Source organism: Rhinopithecus bieti, unplaced genomic scaffold, assembly GCF_001698545.2.
Source record: "Rhinopithecus bieti isolate Rb0 unplaced genomic scaffold, ASM169854v2 scaffold_18418, whole genome shotgun sequence".
Lineage (NCBI taxonomy): Eukaryota > Metazoa > Chordata > Mammalia > Primates > Cercopithecidae > Rhinopithecus > Rhinopithecus bieti.
This window is the reverse complement of record NW_016809431.1, coordinates 321,569-342,385: the sequence shown is the minus strand read 5'-3', so window position 1 is coordinate 342,385 and position 20,817 is coordinate 321,569. Positions and strand designations below refer to the sequence as shown.

General features: G+C 37.0%; 1 protein-coding gene across 1 annotated transcript in view; it reads right to left on the bottom strand.

Annotated features, from left to right (window-relative positions):
- CAMK4 (calcium/calmodulin dependent protein kinase IV) overlaps window positions 1-20,817 on the bottom strand; it is a 265,821-nt gene that overhangs the window by 109,520 nt on the left and 135,484 nt on the right. The window contains 2 exon segments of the mRNA XM_017889292.1: window positions 2,987-3,069; window positions 4,981-5,043. Of these exon segments, the coding sequence (XP_017744781.1) occupies window positions 2,987-3,069; window positions 4,981-5,043 (146 nt within the window).

Sequence of the window (20,817 nt, the reverse complement as noted above, 5' to 3'; positions counted from 1 at the left end):
TTTAACTTTCAAGAAAGAAATCAATACATTGGATAATAATGCAGAATGTTTTTTCAGCTTGATACAATTTAAAGATAACTGCAGAATTAAGTAACTTAATGGAGAGACCCAAGTTCATATCGGCTAGGTCAATGTTGTGGACCACACCACACAAAGGAAAAGAGTCTATCTTTTAAAACCACTAAGAGTTGAGTGCTTTACTGGCTGGCTGCCATTCCTCAGATGTTTTCTGTTAAATATCAATATTTCACCCATTTATCTCTCCAAATGAAATTTATCAATAGCATTTAGTTTTTTCATTTTTAGCTATAGCTGAATTAAATTTCATCCCAAATTCTTTCATGGAAGAAAGGTTGGGAAGAAGAGAAGGAGAAACCCTTGATTCCCAATTAACTCAAACCAATAGAGGTAGGTAAGTAAATAGCAAATACTATTAGTAAATTATTGTTTCAATGTGGCATTCCTGTCCTGCAATTATTTATAATTTAAAAACATGAGAGTTCTCTCATAGACCATAATTAGCACAGAAATATGCAAGGTCTCCTTAGAGCGAGTTCATAGCTCCAAAGCCAGCAGGATCTGACTATAAACTGATTCTATTAATGTACCTAAAGAAGGAATACATCCATGAAAAAGAGTCAGCTAAAGAGGTATTGAAAAAGGAGCCATTATAGGCATATTGTGGCAAAACCCAAATTAGCTAGTCCAGGAGAGTCTTGCTTGAGGACATGGAAATATGTGAACAAGAATATCTTCATAGGGGATCAGAGCCATCTAAGCTTTATTAGCAACATAAAGCCACTTTAAATTTGTTCTGAGGTTCAGAGAAGTTAAGTAAATTATTCTAGGTTAGTTAGTTATCTTTCAGTTGTAGAGTCAGGATTCACAACTGTGAGTCTTTCAAAAAAACAACTGCCGCTAGAACTGTATGACTTTAGGCTACTGATGCTCACTTCCTTCAGCTGACTTATTATTCTTAAAATGTGAAAACAGTCAAAATGTTATAATGTTGAACCTGCTCTAAGGAAGTTTCAACATATATATGAACAAAATTCAGATGTATATCTGTTACACATACATATATAGTTGCAATGAAGCTAGGCCTTTTGCTCCTTCTCACCTAAAGATCCAAATTTTCACTGGGTAATGTTGAAAAGAGACAGAACCTTTGAAAAACAATATGAATACTTTTGAAAGCTCTTGAAGAGGCAGCAAATTTAACTGGGTGGAGTAGGTGTGGGAAGGAAGGTGTCTTAGTCCATTTGAGCTGCTATTTAAAAATAATATAACCCATGTGTCTTATACATATCAAACATTTATTTCTCACCGGTCTGGAGGCTGGATAGTCAAAGATCAAACCACCAGGAGATTTTGTGTCTGGTGAGGGCCCACTTCCTCATAGGGCACCTTCTTGCTGTGTCCTTACATAGTAAAAGGGGGATGGCAGCTCTCTAGGGCCTCTTTTATAAGGGCACTGATCTCATTCTGGAGGGCTCCACCTTTATGACCTAATAACCTCCCAAAGATCCCATCTCCTAATACCATTATCTTAGGGATCAGGCTTTTGGCAAATGAATTTGGGGGGCACACATTCAGACCCTGGCAAAATTGAAGGAGTGTTCCTCTCCCAACACATTCAAAAGTAATCCCCTTTAGCTATCTTTCTCCTCAGAGCCCATTCATTGCAGCAGTTGTTCATTCATTCATTCAGCAAATATTTATGGGGCATTTGCTGTGATCCAGGCACTCAGGCTACATCAGTGGTTCCCTCGGTCTCTTCTGTCTTCCCCCTAAATTACACTCTACCTGTCTCTTGCCTCATTTTTTAAATAAAACTTTTCCATTCACACATGGCTTCTTACCATTTCTAATATATGCCTACTTAGTCTCTTTGTCTTCTTTAAATTCCATTCTTTTTTGATTACCTGATGAACACAGCAAAAGCCTCTCAAGAGCCCATCAGGACAGATACAGAATTCTCCTAAGAGGGTGGGTAAGCTGGAACAACTATGGAAACATAAAGTTTGTGTGTCTCGTACAAATAGTTTGCATATATTATGCTCTGCCAGATTTCCAGCACACTCCCATCCCCCTCCATTCTCACTCCTCTGCTTTGAAAGATGAACATATGAACAGGAAACCAAAGTTGACAATAATTGGCTATAACAGAGCATGTTTACTTTGCAACGTGGAACTCTTTACACAGACTTCTAAAGAAAGTAAGCTTAAAAATAATGATTTGAAGATTATTGAGTTTTATGAGCTTTTGGCTCATAACCAGAGGACACTTAGAGTACATGTTTAATTTTCTATAATTTTCATTAAATATTTTCTTAAGATAGTCTTATAAATCTTACTATTTAGTTTAAATTTGATTATTTTTTCTTTCTTTTTTTTTTTTTTTTTTTTTTTGAGACGGAGTCTCGCTCTGTCGCCCTGGCTGGAGTGCAGTGGTGCAATCTCGGCTCACTACAAGCTCCGCCTCCCAGGTTCACGCCATTCTCCTGCCTCAGCCTCCCGAGTAGCTGAGACTACAGGCGCCCGCCACCTCGCCCGCCTAGTTTTTTGTATTTTTTTTAGTAGAGACGGGGTTTCACCGGGTTAGCCAGGATGGTCTCGATCTCCTGACCTCGTGATCCGCCCGTCTCGGCCTCCCAAAGTGCTGGGATTACAGGCTTGAGCCACCGTGCCTGGCCAAATTTGATTTTAGACATTCTATCTTTTTATTGAGGAGATAACTCTTTGCAAAGGTAAGTAGATATTATAGTGTTCCCCTTTTTACTCACTAAAATATCTCAAGTTTTCATGTACCTGCATCTTACCACTACCCACCTTCCTTCAACGTTCTTCTTAAGACTTTTTTAGTAGAATTTATCAACAAGTATAATCTGTCATTATAAAAAGTTTCAGGAGAAATGTCCTTTAGATTACTTTTTGGTGGCCAAAAGCAAATCTTTCTGTGGTTATATTTCCAGAACCAACTCACCTATCAAACAGTTCTCCTCCTGTGACGAGTTCTAGGACCAGACTGATTTCTGTAGGGGTTTCAAATATCTCTTTAAGTTTTATCTATGGAAAGATATAAAAAAAGAATATCACAAATTTCTTATTCCATCTTTCCTGGAAATAGCTAACACTATGGCTAAAACAACATTCTGCAGTAGTAATACGCTGGATCACTCTTAATAAAGTTTCCTCATTCTTGTATCAGCTAGCTATTTCTCACTCTCTTTCTGGGTTATTGATTTCATCAGTTACCTCATTTTTTTCAAAGTTCCTATAAAATGCTTACATTTTCCTTTTGGCAGTTGAAAATATCTGCCTTGGAAACACTTTCTAACTTTTCTGAAACATCCCAATTTCTGAATTGTTCAAAATCAAAACAAAACAACACAACTTCCTAAACCATTTGAGGCATCATGGTGGCTGGAAGTACAAAATGCCTATTTCTTCTGGGAATTAGGAACTTAAAATTAGGGGTCTGAGGCAGGGTAGGACCAGCTTAAAATCTGCCTATATGTAAAGGATATATCAATATCTAAAAAGGTGTCAGTGGGTGAAGGAATCCTCAGAAAAGTAGTGGTGACAGTGAGTTGATTGAGCATACCACCGTCTTCATCACATTCAGATAATCCAGTTTTAGATATTTTTCTCCATATATACAAGAATCTAGTAGTCAGGACTAGCCTACACTTGAGGAAAATTCTACATTGACTTATCTTTGGAGAGAAGAGATGGATAATGTAAAAGTGGTAATGGAGTATGGGAGATTTTATTAACTGCTTACCCAAAACCCTTTTCTCCCTACTTTAATATGAAGAGAACTCTGATTTGTTCAGAGACGGTGTCTAGCCCCAAATTGTAGATCATGAATGGTCTCAGCCACTAATTTCACAGCCTCCATGCAGTTAAGGGTAATCCTGTGACTAGCTCCAGCCAATAAAATTTGAAGAGACTTTTGCTGCCACAGTTTCTGAGAAAGTTTTTACTCTTCTCATGAGAATTGGCAGCTGAGATCCTTCCATCGTTTTCCTATTTTGAATATAGACATGATGACTTGCAAAAATTGTGGAACAGCCATGTTAGGCCCAGGAGGGAAAAGCGTGAGGATGAAAGTCAACGCACTGAGGATGGCAGAACCAAGGATGGTATCTGGATGGCAGCACTGAGGAGCTGAGTCAGAAAACTGCCTGATTTTTGTTGCTTGCAACATATGGAAAATATTTGTTTAAATCATCTTATTCAAGTTTTCTGCTACTTATAGCTGAATGCTTCCCTAACTCATACATTAAATGTTAAGCACTTTGCCTTGAACCTAAGCATTGCAGGCCATCCCCTTGGACGTCACAACTTCCCCAGAGAAATGTGCAAAAATGCTTTCTTGAAGTAGATGGCTTAATTCATAAAACAACTTACGACCTGGAAAATGATTTTGTTCTTTTCACTTCATCAGTTCAAGAAAGCTTTTACTAAGTCTTTGCCTCAGAGGCTGTCTGGACAAAGCCTGAAGCAGAGCTTCTGAGGACATTTTATTTTCTGCATTCAAGCACATCATTTATTTGCATCTTCACATTGTTCTTGAAGCAATCCTCTCTCAAAGCAGACTGAAATACCTTTGTAGAGCAATGTATTTTCTTCACAGGCTTTTCAGTAATGGAAAATTAATAAGATAGGCACACAAAAGAAGGAAAAGCCAGTGTTTTAGAGCAAAGCAAAACTCTTCGATTTTATCCTTTTATGCATGAAAATAAAGATGGTGTACATTGCTAATCTATTTTGGAACTTTTTCAGAGGTATTACTTGTAAAACTTATTCAGCCAAAGGATTGAAAATGTGACGAGATGAGGACAAGAGCTAGTACATGGTAGCTATCAGTGGTGGGAGAATCCCCTTTCCATTATCAGCATTGACAGTGAAGGACAAAGGTCCCTTTCTCTAGCTCTGGAAATCATTTCAAATAGTAGGTTAAAAACCACTTACAATGTTTGGATGTGAGAGGCGAAGAAGAACTCCTATCTCAGTTCTTACGATTTTTTTGTCCACCTAAAAGGCAAAATAAAAGAGATAAACTGAAAGAAACTCCCCCTTCATTGTAGCAGAGAAATATAAACAGCAATAACTACCTGGGTGAATCAGGAAATTGGCAGAACCTAATTCCTTAGCTTTTGTGTGTGTGTCTCCTTCCTCTCTTTCTTTTTCAGCTGCACGTCCTTTCTCTCTGCTTCCAACATAAGACAGAGCCAAGAACTAGTATGGATCACAACTTGTCAGACTCCTTACACGGCATCTTCCCCACTTTCCTATCAAAAGTCATCACTGTCACAACTAATGCCCAAGTTCATCTCAACCTATCCTTCTTCTTTGTCTTCCTTTCTTATATAGAAGTCTGTCTAAACCCCAATGGAGCTGTCAATCACTTCACTTGTCCTTCTCACACAGATGTAGCACAAAACCCAACCTACCCAACGAGAGTATCCTGTTCCCTGGCCATTGTGATAGGGTCAGGAATATTCACCTGACCCAAGTCATCCCAGTCAGAAGCCTCTCCAAATATTTGCTCAAACAAATAAGGAAACAGGTATTCCATCTTTCTCCAAAATTATGAGAGCAAAAGAGGATACAGTCTGCTTCTAATAGTGAACAGTTTTGATACCATATGCAGACTACTTTATTAAAATGAGGCCAACAGAGGAAAAAAAAACATTGCTGAGTTACGAAGCAAGAGGACTGTTGATATAATTTAACCCCCTAGATTCAGTTATGCTGGTTTGCCCTTTGAACTTCTAATTATATGAGCCACTACCTTTCCTTTTTCTGCTTAAGTTATCCAGAGTTAGTTTCTGTTGCTTGCCATGAAAGAATCCTAGTTAGTTCACCACTTGGTCTCTACGTTTGGGACAATGGCAGTTTAGTTCAGGATATTCCAAAATTTTTCTTTAATCACAATAAGCTGGCATTTCAGAGCTCTAAAAGTTATATAGTAGACATAAAGGTTTTTGTTGTTGTTGTTGTTTTGTTTTTTGAGACGGAGTCTCGCTCTGTGCCCAGGCTGGAGTGCAGTGGCCGGATCTCGGCTCACTGCAAGCTCCGCCTCCCGAGTTCCCGCCATTCTCCTGCCTCAGCCTCCCGAGTAGCTGGGACTACAGGCGTCGCTACCTCGCCCGGCTAGTTTTTTTGTATTTTTTTTAGTAGAGACAGGGTTTCACCGGGTTAGCCAGGATGGTCTCGATTTCCTGACCTTGTGATCCGCCCCTCTCGGCCTCCCAAAGTGCTGGGATTACAGGCTTAAGCCACCGCGCCCGGCCGACATAAAGGTTTTAATGTCTTCCTCTCCAACAAAATTTATCAAAACAATTGATAACTATAATACCTGAATTCTTACTATGGTTTCTGCCATTTGAGCTGTCCTGAACCTTTGAAGTAGCAAGAGTTTACATGGTTTTAGAAATGAAGAAGTTTATGTGCAATTCACAGCCAAACTCTGTAGGCATATCCAAGAGACTGCTTAAAATGGGAAATGGGTTCCCCCCTTTCAGTCACTTCTCCTGAGGAAGAAAAGGTTGGCCTCAGGAGAAATCCAAGTGCATGTCAATGGTGATAACCAATCATAACTTTCAAGATGATAAAGAACAACATCCAGTTATTTAATATTCATTCTTTAATGAAAACAGTAACCAACAAGCATGCAATCTTTAAAATAAAAAAGGAATGAATACTCAAAAGAATTTTCAAACGTTTTATGTTCTTTTCTTGGTTGCAACATATACATATATTTCACATTTCTTTTTTCTGGCAAATACAATTTTGCCAGACCCTAGAGTACCTCATTTAAAGAAAGCAATCACCATTTATAAATGCCTTCATTTTTTATGAGATGAAAAAATGTTTACAAGGAGATCTTAAGGAGTTCCCAGCCCAATGAGAGATTTCTCAAGAGTTTATTTCACCCATATATACAATAAAACATTAAATAGCCATATAGTCATGGTAAGGCCTCTTAAACTGCAATAAAAGTTTTAGTTATTCATACAGGCAATCAAGAGGCTCAGAATGTTTTAATATATTCTTGCTAAAGAAAGTCAAGCTATTAAAATCAATTTGCAATACTACAAAACAAAAATGTATTTTACTTTTGTTGTTTGGATGCCAGTCTGTACAACCCAACATACTTCTTAAAATATTTATAAACATCCCACATAAAAATGCAACATCAGCTATAAATTCTTAGAGGAGGGAATGAATATATGATCTGTACATTTTAATACCTGACAGTTAATATGAGGCCATTACATAAGAGGGAAGACTCACTGTGAATAGAGAAAAGCAAGTTGGTAAGAAATAACCTAACTCAAGTGACCGTACATCAAATTGATAGGCTCTGGCGCTTTAGGAGCAAAGGAGTAAAGGAAAACACACATCTTGATACATCCAGCGCTCTCTAACCCAAGAACTTTGGAGGCCATTTCAGCAGTCTTCCACGGACACTAAACATAGCTACTCTGCATGATTCAGACTATGTATTGACCAAAGCTCTTTCAGTTGCAAGTAACACTCAGCTCAAACTCACATAATAAGTCCCAAATGGTAATTTATTGGCACATGTAACTGGGATGTCAGAGTAGATCTATCTGCAGATACAACCAAATTGAGAGGTTCTGACTCAAATAACCTCTCTCTCCCCTGTGCATGTTTGTGTCTCTATGTCTCTCCTTTCCAAATGGCATGAAACATGGCCACAGAAGCCCCAAGTCTGTATTTCTAAGATAAGAGAGATGCTGTCTCTCAACATTTATCTAATCTCAAACAGTATTCTGATTAGCCTTGCTTGATTTATGTGCATATTCCTGGATGTAGGAGACATGTAACCATGACAAGGCCAAGAATGGGTCATAAGCGCTCTCCTTTGACCATGGTTGAGGGAGATGGGAGGCTTGGTTCCCTCAAAGAATGAATGTTGTCAGACACTGAGGACTCCCTTAGTGCTTGCTTGTAGTAGTTGTTCCCTTCATTTTACATTTGCATAAGATCTTGAAGTATTACTCTCTCAGTTTCTTCCATGTCCCAGACTAATCAATCAATAACATAATTATTCATTCATAAGAACTCTTCCATCAGTTTATTTCATATTCAAAGTTTTGACCACTTACCAGTAATCCAAATGAGCCCTACCAAATAGCAATTTAGAATTTTGCCTAGAAACTCTTTTGAATCCATACTGAAAGCTGATGTAGGAGCAATCACTTAACTGGTGAAAAGCCTAGCAGGCTGCCTAGTTTTGTACCTCGATTCTGCTGTTTTCTCTACTTCTGGGCAGCAATCTTGTCAATTGTTTTGATGCCACTGGTGATATAATTTGAAGGAAAGTAAAGAAGTCTAAGAAAACGATGGCTCTAGCCAATATGAATGGTTGGAATAGAAACTAGGATAAATAATTTACTAACATCTATGTGCTTTGTGAGGCAGAAGAGAATCATAACTTCCACCATATTGTCAAAACTTCTAAATCAGAGAATATTAAATAGACAAAATTTCAAAAACCAAAAAATGTGTTTTATTTAACTGGAAATTTTAGAATGTCTGAGTAATTTCTTTAGTTTCTATGTAATGAATGTATAGTACACAGTAAGGGTAGGTCTAAAATAGGTTTTATGCACTCAGCCCCATGTTAAATAATTGGGTCACAGGAAAAAACAAACGAAATATGGTCCTTCCTAAAGTAAGATTACAATCTAATTTGGGAGATGCAACTGATCTACACAATGTTAACAGAAGATAGTGAAAGATGGAAGAATGCAAGTTACAAACGAATTTTGTTTTAAAAGTTCCATTTTTCAGTGGAAGACAGCTTTTCTGAGTCAACTGCTGCCAATATTCAAACAGTGGGCTTATTCTAAAAGACTTTTGACATTACCAGTCCTTTAAAAAATCACACTGTTGCTAATACAAAATGGAGAATGTTTTGCTAGAGTGTGCACCAGGTACATGGAAGTAGTGTAAGATGTGGGTTGCTGATAGCCAGTCAGTAGGTATAGGCAGCCTAGTCATGGGGTATAGACAGCATGGTCCAGAAGGTAGTAGAATGGCAGCACAAGACTCTAAAAGTTCTTTCATTTAGCGAAAAAAATACGTTTTGTAAAAATTATCTAGCAAGAGACAAACACTTATACCAAATGGCGAATGAGAGATCTTTGAAAAAGAGAGGCATTACTAAACAGTCAGATGGCATTGTCATCTTCTATTTCAGTTTCTGCAGATGCTATTACAACATACGGATACAGATTTGTTTTTTTGTTTGTTTGTTTGTTTGTTTGTTTTGAGATGGATTCTTGCTCTATTGCCAGGCTGGAGTGTAATGGCGTGATCTCGGCTCACTGCAACCTCTGCCTCCCAAGTTCAAGCGATTCTCCTGCCTCAGCCTCCCGAGTAGCTGGGACTACAGTCATGCACCACCATGCTCAGGAAATTTTTGTGTTTTTAATAGAGACGGGGTTTCACACCATGTTGGCCAGGATGGTCTCTATCTCTTGACCTTGTGATCCACCCACGCTGGCCTCCCAAAGTGCTGGGATCACCATCTTCTCTTCAGGTCAACAAGGATTTCCTTGCTAGTACCAAATAAATGTATCTGTCACTATTGCAAAATGCTTTAAAGAAAATTTTAAGGACACAGGTGTTCCTCAATTAAGACTGTTATACTAGAATTTATTTTCTCACTATATATTTGGGTTTTGTAATATAGCTTTCTCCCACTCCCACCCCCGCCATTTTTCAGATATTTCTGATCAATGTAAAATGAGATAGTAGAATCCTTTAATTTTTTCACAGTATATATTTATATTAAACAAATATTTTTTAATACAAATATGCATTCTGAACAAATTTACCTATTGCCATTTTGTATAGGGCATATTAAAATGCGATTTCTTTTTAGTTCTTTGAGAGTTAAATGATCTAAAGTTCAATAATCTAAACTCAAAAAATACTCAGAACAGGCCAGATTGCAAAACGTCTGGGCTAGCAAACTTCTGTTAAAATCATTTGCTTTTAATTCAGAATTAATTTTCTATAAATATATTTTTTAAAAGGTAATTATTTTCCCATGATACTCTATATCATCATTTCTCAATTTAAAATATAGTCTCAGGGTGACTCTAGGTTCTTGAGACCCTTTCAGGGTATATGTAGGGTTCTCCCTTTTCCAGATGCATATCTGAATAAGGTCAGACTGTTTCCACATACAGTCAGCCCTCCATATCTGTGGGTTCAGCATCTTCAATTCAACTAACCATGGATGGAAAACATTTGGGAAATAAATCCCAACAACAATAAAAAATAACACAACAATTAAAATATTGAAATAAAAAGACATTATAACAACTGTTTACATAGCATTTACATATTAGGTGTTAGAAATAATCTAGAGATTATTTAAAGAATATTAGAGCACGTTCATAAATGATATGCAAATACTATGCCATTTTATAGTTTAAGGGACTTAAACAGCTGTGAATTTTGGTATCTGCAGGGGTCCTGGAACCAATCTCACATGGATACTGAAGAATGACCATACTTCAAACGAAACAACAAATGGAAACAATTGAATGCAAAACTTTATGAGAATCAAACTGTGTTCGATTAGATCAGATAGTAAAGAGATTTGCAAAATAATGCTACTCTTCTCACTAAATATTTTTTATTTTGAAAAGTATAGACATTTTGTTATTTATGTTAAAATATAACGGGGTTATTGCAATTTAAAAATTAACTGGTAAATTTAAAAAATATCCATTTTAGTCTCTCATACAGCAAATATGCATAGCTATTTTGAATTCTCAATAATTTTGTATCATCTGGGTGTGGTGGCTCACGGCTGTAATCCCAGCACTTTGGGAAACCAAGATGGGTGGATCACTTGGAGCCAGGAGTTTGAGACAAGCCTAGCCAACATGGTGAAATCCTGTCTCTATTAAAAATACAAAATTAGCATGGCATGGCAACACATGCCTGTAATCCCAGACACTCAGGAGGCTGAGGCAGAAAGAACCCAGGAGGTGGAGTTTGCAGCGAGCTGAGATTGTGCCACTGCACTCCAGTCCGGGCAACAGAATGAGACCCTGTCTCAATAATAAATATACTATTAATAAATAATAATATAATAATATTAAAATAATAATTATTATTATTTTGTGAGTAGAATGGGCTCCTAAAGCCAAAACTTTTGAGAGTTACTACTCTAAAAAATTACACATTTGAAAATAGAATATAAAGAAGAAAAAAATTCTAGTAAAAATAATTTAAANTATTATTATTTGTGAGTAGAATGGGCTCCTAAAGCCAAAACTTTGAGAGTTACTACTCTAAAAAATTACACATTTGAAAATAGAATATAAAGAAGAAAAAAATTCTAGTAAAAATAATTTAAATGAAGGAAAAATGTAGATACAGTCTCATTTCTGCTTCTCTGAATGCTGAGGCCCAGGGTGAATAATGTGCAGGGCATAGTTTGGTGGAGGCTGAGAAGAGTGAAGCAAACAAGAATCTCTGAAGAAGGAACATGGAGAAAAGTAAGGCTAAAACACCGTCAATCCAAAGAGAGTAAACTAAGCAACAAAACCTGAATTGCGAGTCAAAGTAATGATGACCAAGGAAACCAGCAGAGGGTAATTTTGAACAAAATGGAAATGGACAGCTATATAGCTAAGAAGCCAAGGATAAGACCACACTGAAGCCAGGAAATCCTTCCCAGAAGGATAAGCTGAGGGCCATCTGTTTATTGCTTTTTGTAAAGAAGTCTGAGAGCTTCTTAAATAGCCATACTCTCAGGGGCAGTTTTCTTTAAAGGTATCATGTCTTGGAGGTCACACAAGTGTAGGTCTTGATAGCCATCTCCTCTAAACCTTTCCAATATTCTTCTCATTACAGAAGTTGGTGTTTTCCTTGCACTTCTAAATTCCCTTTCCAAATTCCTGGGGAGCTCTCACATTACCACTCTAAATGAATAATATTTTCCTAGAAAATAACTGTTAAGCAAGCCACAAAAGTCAATGGGCAGCTATCTGAACAGTCATTATTGCCACTTGAAATTAGCTTCCAAGTGCGACCATAATTAGCATCTTGAGAAGCATCAACAGACGGTTTTAAGAAACCATTCATGACAACAACAATGAAATCCTAAAACTTACCTTTAGTATCTACAAAATACCTTGAAGAATAGTGGATTTTCCTTGCTAACAATTTACAATAAATACGTATTTTTCTAAAATCTTAACTTGGGCTAATTAACCCAAGTTCCCTAGAAAAAAACACATGAGGCATGGATCAACATTCTGTGCTTTATTTGGGAAATCCAACGCAGTGAGAGTGACGAAAAAGGGAAATGCAGAAAGGTCAGAGACACAATGCAGTCAGCACCAAACATCCTAATGAGCTATAAAGACATACAGCAGGTCATATGGGCAGCTGCATCCAATGGGCACATGGTACTTCTCCAGAGACGTTGTAGCAGGCTACTATTCCTTGAAGAAGTCCATGGGAAGGAGGAAGAAGGGGGAATTTACCTACTCAGGAATTTCCTTTGTTTCCCATTGCTGAAATTTGGTCCATGGGTTAACTTTTCCATGATTTCTGGGAAGTATATGGGGTCTCGCTGGCAGTCATTTGTGATGGTATATTCTTCCACAGGAAATGTCATCTCTCATTCAAACCCAAAAGTAGCTATAACAGCCAGAAATTTCAGGCATATGCTTGGTTGACCTACCTGCATGAAATAGCTAAAGGTCATTCATTTCCCCTAGCTCGGGTAGCAAGTAGGCGGAAAAAAATGTGAGGTAGCCCATCAGAGTTTTGTCCAATCATAGTGCATTCTAGAGTTTTTATCTGTTACTAGGTGCTAAGATTTGAATGCATTCCCCAAAAGTTCATGTGTTGGAAACTTAGTTGCCATTGTATCAGTATTAAGAGGTAGAACCTTTAGGAGATGATTAAGTCATGAGGTATTTGCTCTCATGAGTGATTTATTGCCATCATCCTGGGAGTGAAATAGTTATGATGGGAGTGGCTCTTGATGAAAGGATAAGTTCAGTTCTATTTCTCTCTGTGACACAAGACTTGCTTCAGGATCCTGCCCATCCACCATGAGATGACCCTACCTTCCAGAACTATGAGTCAAATACATTTCTGTTTATTATCTAGTCTTTGGTGTTCTGTTTATAGCAACAGAAAATGAACTAAGGCACCAGGTAAACTAAATTGACAGCAGTGGACTCATAGTCTTGCTTCTCTAATTTATGATGTGTTATTGCTCATCAGAAAGAACCTTGTCTCCATTTATTTGTCATTGCTCTTGTTACTAATATGAAGTAGATAACCATCAAATGAATTGGGCACATGCGTTTTTCTGTAATGCCTTGTCCTAGCTCCTCTGATTAAACTGCACTAAGTGTTCTAATGGTCTTTGATATACTTTCTGAAGATTATACACAGAAAAAAATTAAAATTTAATAAAAGAAATTATACAGATTTTTATAGTTTTGAGACTCCACATCACTCAAGATTTCTTAAAACTGAAAAAAAAAATCCAATTTTCCTGTCTGTCCCCATGGCAGGGGAGAAAGAAGTAGATAAGAGGTATAATTCTAGAGTAACATCAGAGAAAAAGGCTCCACCACTGGAATGGGAATGATGAAATACAGATCCTTCACTAAGATATGCAGCAAATACATTCTTGTGCTAGGACCAACATGGTTGATGAGGAAAACAGAAATAATTAAAAACATATAAAGAAGAAAGCAATGATGGCTTAAAGGAAAAAAAAGAAAACCAGTTTCTGCTTTGTGGTAATTATAAATGGAGAGAGGGGGTGAATAAACTGGACCACTTGGCTATCTTAGATGTGGCCTATATCCAGACTTTGGAAGTTCAAATACTCTTGGAAAACTGGGGTGACCTGTGCAACTAGAGACTGCTGCTCTTTTTGTTCTAATCATTCAGGCAAGTAAAGTAACATTTCAACATAAAATGCTCAGACTTATCTTATTTTCCCTGCAGAGATTAAGACTATAAATCTTGTTTTGTCTCTGTATTCCGTCTTTGGCTTCTTTGGCTTATTTTTTATATGAACGATGTCCAGAGATATGATGCAAAGTACATAATTGTGCTCTTCAAATCCTTTATGGAAACAAGCAGAATATAAGTCATTAATGGATAAATAAATAAGCAACCAAATGTCTTTATGCTTTTCCAATGATTCCCTATGCATAACTTCTGCTTAATTTAGCATCCTATTTTTTGACATTCAACAAGTACATGTTGGCACTCACATGCTTGGTGAAAAATCTTGACAACTGGAATTTTGTTAAATTCAAGAATGACAGTTTTGGTCTACAAGAATTTGAAAGCTAGGAACTTCTGTTTGAACACCCCAAAATCAAATGTAGGACACATAAAAAAATTGAGGTTTTCCTACATGAGGCTGGTACCTCCAATAAATACAGAATTGTAATCAAGTCTGATTATTTATCTTTATCCTCTTGTTCCACCATAAACCTGGGCATCTCATGACTGTCTCATGTTTTTCAGTGTTCTCAAGGAGTGGCTTGTTTTTGGTCCAGTAGGAAATGTACCCCAAGGCCTGGAAGTAGGATAGATATCCTTCTTGCTCCTCATTGCTATGCCCAAATCATCTCTCTTCCTCTTCCTCCAAAATCCCAGCTCCTTTGAAATGTCTTCCATCAGCAAATACATCCTGCAACTCCTCCTCATTGTAGTCATCTTCCCACCTCCCTTTCATGAACACACTCCTATACTGAACATTTTAGCATGTATGTCTCCATCTCAACCACTATTCCCCATAATCATTCTTAACAACTTCAACTTTCACATGCATGGTTCATTCAACATTCTTGCCTCTCAGTTCTTTTACCACTTCCTCAATTCTTACTTAGCAACTCATTTCCATGACAACATCTCAGACCTTGTTACTATAAACTGGACCACATCACAAATCTTGATTTCAAACATTACACTCTCTGATTTCTACGACCTATCTTTACAGCTCCTACTTGGCTTAGGTTCTACGTCCACTAGTATAAGCCCTGTTCTGCTAATACATATCTCCAACTTATTTGCCCTTGTATCTCTCATTTGTACTTGCCAGGAAAACTTTTAATTTGTTTAAACCCTACTCTGCCCTTATTTAATCCATGTCTATGCCTGAAATGAAGTGACTGAAAGAAAATGCACAGCTATGGTGGCTGGTCCTATTTCTAATTTGTGACCCCAACTCTTAAGAGTCCCCAGCTTTCTCACTCTGCAAAAGAACATTTTACACCTTCCCTCCTCCAACTTCTAATAGTCCTTCCTCCCTTTATTCTCATCTCAAGACTTTGCTTTTAATTCACTGAGAAGTCATAAAAAAATTCAAAGATTATCTTTTCATCAACCAATCTACTGATTTGTATGCATCTGTATTCAATTAATTTTATCCATTTATTTCACAAATAGTTTTAAGCACCCACTATGTATAGATGCTATTCTGGGCATGAGGATACAGCAGTAAAGAAAATAGGTAAACTCCCCACCCTACGAAGTTTATGTTTTAATAAAGACAGAAAAAGAATAAGTAAATATATAAAAGGTCCATAGTTGGTAAGTACAATGCAGAAAAGCAAAAGAAAACAAAACCAAGGTAAGGAAGCTTGAGTGATGAAGGGTACTATCTGAGATGGATGGTTAGAGAAGCTCTCTCTGATAGAGTAACAGGAAATATCCACTTGGATCTGTAGGAGAAAGGTTTCAGACAGAAAAAGAGCAAATGCAAAGGCCTTCAGCTATGTGTGGGGCTTGGAACAACGGAGAGTGAGGAGGCCAGTTTAGCCAGAGCAAAGTGGCATAGAAAGAAAGCAGTAGATGATGACAGAGGCTCTTCACAATCAGAAGCTGGGTCATGAAAAGTCATGCTGCCCATGGTAAGAACTTTACATTTTAGTATAAAAGAGATTAGATACAATTGAAGGATTTTGAGAGAAGAATGATATGATCTTAGTCAAATTTTAAAAGGATTCTCTGACTCTTATATGGATGAGAATAATGGGACAAGTAAAAGCAGAGAGATCCAAGAAGAGGCTATGGCAGTTATCCAGGTGAGAGATGATGAAGGTTTGGGCCCAGGTGGTAGTGTTGAAGGGAGTGAGACATGTATGGATGTTTTTTGAAGAAGAGCCATCAGTATTTGAAGATGGACTGGCTATGGGATATAAGAGAAAAAGAAGTATAAAGGGTGACTGCAAGTTTTTTGATCTGAGAAACAGGAAGAGTAAAATTGCCACTTGCTGAGATGGAGAAGTAGGAGAGAAGCAGCTTCAGACAAATGCTAATAATGCCTTGGCCCTGTCCATTGTGCTGATTTCTCCTAGTATTCTTTCTCTTCTTTTACCCTGGCTCACTGATCATCTTCCAGGAAGCCAGGATAGTTTCCACGTTTGGGTCTTTTCACTTGGCACTTGACAGTACTCTGTCTCAAATGCTCTTTTCCAAGATTGTTCAGTGTGAGTTTAGGCTCAATGAAGAAGAGAACGGAAAGAATCACGGCACAGAGTGGGAAACAGTTTAGAGGTGAGGGCAGCAACAAGCATTAAACATGGTGCGGTGGAACAAGAAGGAGACTGATACTGTAAGGAAATCCAATACTCTATATTACATTTAACACTGACTAGCATGAAGCCAACCTTGTTCTGATCAGTATGGGAAGACAGACTCTAATCATCAGATAAGCTTGTCTTTGAGCACTGTAAAACCCAATATTTTTTATAGCTCTGTTACTAGCCACCTTCTGTTCCCTGCAGACTCTAAGACATTGGGAGGAACAAAAGGAGAAAAGAAGGAATTTCCAATACTGGAGGAAGCCCAGGATTGAAATAGAGTTAAGGCAAAATAAGAGTGCCTGTGGGAAGCTTAACCTAGAAAGACACTTCTATTTCAGAACTCAAAGCCTTTGTAAGACAGGTAGATTCAGAACAGAGCAGCGTCTCCAAAGGGAGTTACCTCTGCCCCTTCACTCTTAGATTCTAAATACAAACCTATGTGCTTGCAGATGCCAGAAATTATTTTCACAGGAAACGGTCTTTTTATTTTGCAATGAATGGAATAGGATTAAAATATTCCTGGGAGATATAACAAGCTAAACAAAGTTAATACAAAGAATTTGGCTAATGCCCGACTCTCACCAGAAAGAGGCTGGGCTTAGCAAAGGCAGGACGAAGAGGGAAAGAACCTGATAGATAAAGCAGAAGAAGGATCTTCATGTCTTTACCCAGCACTTTTTTCTCTTGCTTCTTTTATCCGCATCTCCCTAGGATCTAGAACATACGAGCATGACCCTGATTTAATACTTCTCATCTTTAAAAAGGTCTCTCAGTCCCTTACCATACCCTCCTGCTCCCAAAGCATATTTCTGCTTCCCTTCACAGAAAACCTCTCTAGTGTTGCCTCTGCATTCTTTCTTCACTTCTTCACCTGGGAGTAGAGGAAATAAAATTGATTATTTCATGTCACCATTCTGGTCTGACTTCTCTCCTACTTTAAAGGCAATGGCAATATTATAATATTTCCTAACTTGCCTCACTGCTTTGACCCTTATCCTTTATATTCATTCCCTCTGCACACAGCATCCAGAATGATACCTTTAAAATGTAAATCAGATCATGATACTCGCAGCTTAAATGCCTTTGTTGGAGTCCCACTGTGCTTAGAATAAGTATAAACTCTTTGCCATAGACCTTAAAACTTAGGACGGCTTGGCCTCACCCTATTGGTCTGATGTCACTGTCCTCGTATGCAGGCCATTCAACTTCTAGACCAAGCTTCAAGGCCTTTGCATTTGCTATTTCCTCTTCCATCAGGCCTCCTTTTTCACTCTGTTCACTGAGAGTGACCGAGAGGCCTTTCCTGACCATTCCATCAAAAGTAGTTACACACTAACACACATACCACATACACACATATACACACCATGAGTCATACCATTCAATATTTTATAACAGTTACAAAAAGCTATGTTATCATTTAATTAGTAATTCATCATCTGTTTCTTCCATTGAAGCATGAGTTCTATGACAGAAAGGATCTTGTCCATTTTCTACATATGCTATCTTTGGCATTATTTAACAATACCTGGCATTTAATAATTTGTTAAATGAATGAATGAGGTATGGAGGCTGGTGATTGAACACAAAAGGCTGGCAGCTCAAAGAAAAAAATTCTGGTTTAACATTAAGCTTCGATTAGACGACGTTAGAATTGGTTAGTCAGTTCTCATCCTGCAACTTAAGTCTACATGACATTTTTTTCATGTTGTTGACACCAACGGAGTGGAGAATTTCTGTTTCATAGCCAGAGCTAAGTATCCAGATCCTCTAGAGCCTCTAGATTCTCTTTTAAGGTAAGTGAAGAACACTTGGAAAAATATAAATTATGAATGCACAGGTGAAGTTACTGACCTTCTAAATCCACTGTAGCAAGTACTGATACTCCTGCTCACTCCTCTCCATCTCAGGCTATAGACCTTTTATAGTTGCCAGACAGAAATCCTGTACTTTTCCTTCCAACAGCACATCTTGCCTTTAATTTGAGTGTTCCATCATTTGTATCAAACACAACCACAGAGTGATTAAAAGAGAATGAAGTGGTAGAGATTAGAAAATGAAAATGGTGAGAATTGGAATGTACTATCCATTCCCAAAGAAGCAGCTATGATATCCTTGGTAAGCAGAAAATAATTCTACGGATGCAGCTGTGGATATTTTGACTTGCCTCTGTGCCCTCCATGGGCACACAGCCTGGCTGGGTCTTTACTCCTCATATTTCCCAGGAAGGTGCCAGCATCAGCACGGTCTTATGAAAAAGAAACTGATTAACAAAGGGAGAATTAATGTTAAGCCTCCCAAATTATTTTTTAAGATTCATGCTGTCAGGGATAGAAGGAAATCAACACATATTATATATTTTATAAAAGTATCATAGTCACATTTAAAATACAGAAAATATAAAAGAATGAGGAATACATCTACCATTGTAACACAACTAATCATTAGCATTTTGGTTTATTTCTTTTCAGATATGTATGCATGTTTCTTTTACATTTTCGAATATAAAATATTTGAAATTTTGTTACCTTTTCACAAAACATAATAAAAATTTTATGAATATCTAATATCCATAAGCAGAATGTAACATACCTTCCTAAGGGCCCAATATCATCAATGCCTAGCCCTAATATTAGACACGAATGCTTCCTTAAAATGTATTACTAACATATTCTGTAATCAGCATCCTTGTCTGTACATTTTTTAAAGAATTCAATTTGAATCCTGGCTTGACCATTTAGAGTTTTTAATCAAGTCCCTTAATATATATGAGGATTGCTTCAATTTCATCATGTGTAAAATGGGGATAATAATTGTTTTTCTGGAATATTATTGTTTTAAGGATTGAATAAGAATATGTGTGAAATTTCCTAGTCCCTATGAAATGTTCAGTAAATCTCAGCGCCTCTCCTAGAACGACTTTTCAAATCAAAATGAGCATTTCTAGTCTTCTGTTTCCAATTTTCTAATTCTTGACAGAGAAAGCACTACAATTGCAGCATACTAAGTTTAGAAATATAGGGATTTATGAAAGTGTTCCACCCCTACTCAGAGAAAGTATCTACTAAACATGAAACATAATTTTATTTTTATTGTTATTTAAAAATTTTTTTCTGAAAGTGGATGACAACTTCATCAGAATTCTACACTATATCCTAATATAATCCGCCTGCCTGAGGTTAATCAAAAAGAAAACTAATGCCTATTTGCATTTAAATAAATACCTACCCTCACCTTTTCTGAAGACTAAGATAAGAGCTGAACCGTCCTGTTTAAACTTTAGGGAGGTTTTAAGACCATTTCATATGTTTACTAATTACTGTTGACCACCAGGGTCACATCTAAGTTGACTATAAACCTGGGTATCAATCATGTCCTTTATATATTCAAGTCTAACAGAGGTGTAATATACTTCGTCCTTTCTTCTTAGTTCCTTTTAGTAATTTTTATATGGTAAAGACAGTAATTTTAGTAATTTTTATGACCATTATATATGATCAGGATTTTTAAATTATCAAGAAGGCATGAAAATAATGAAATTTAGGTTTTCATTGTATATTATTCCAGTCAAAAACAATGACTTACGTGCACAATTCCCAAACTTTAATTTGAGTGATTAAAGGGTGCAATATTATATACACTCAGAGACCCTGAGATATTCCTTTGATCTTTTGCTTGATCCTTAAAACTAAGTGATTTTCTATTAGTTATAAACCCAAGTAATTAACTGTATTAAAAAAGCTTGACTTTGTATACTGTTAAATAATAAAAATAATACTCCTGAAAGTATTAACATTTTAAGCTTCATCAAATACATCTTAGGGTTCAATGGAAAAAATAAAAACCTGGATGCTCTTAGAAGAAAGCTTAGCTCACTGCCTATTCTTTCAAGGACAATTCAGACCTTTTTCAAAGAACCTGGCTAATATTGTTCATGAATGCTCAAACCTTGGTAGAAAGAGAGGCTTTTACTTGATTCTTCTAGAGTTATTCGTGACCAGAAAAGTACAGAAGAAATTAATGTTGAACCAAAAAATAATATAATCACACTCTGGGTCTGGAATGGGAAAGACAGAGATTCTAGAGATCTTAATGATTTGAGGTTTGAGAAAAAAATTCCATTGTCAGTGTTGCCCCATAGCAATATATTCTTTTTTTTTTTTTTTTTTTTTTTTTT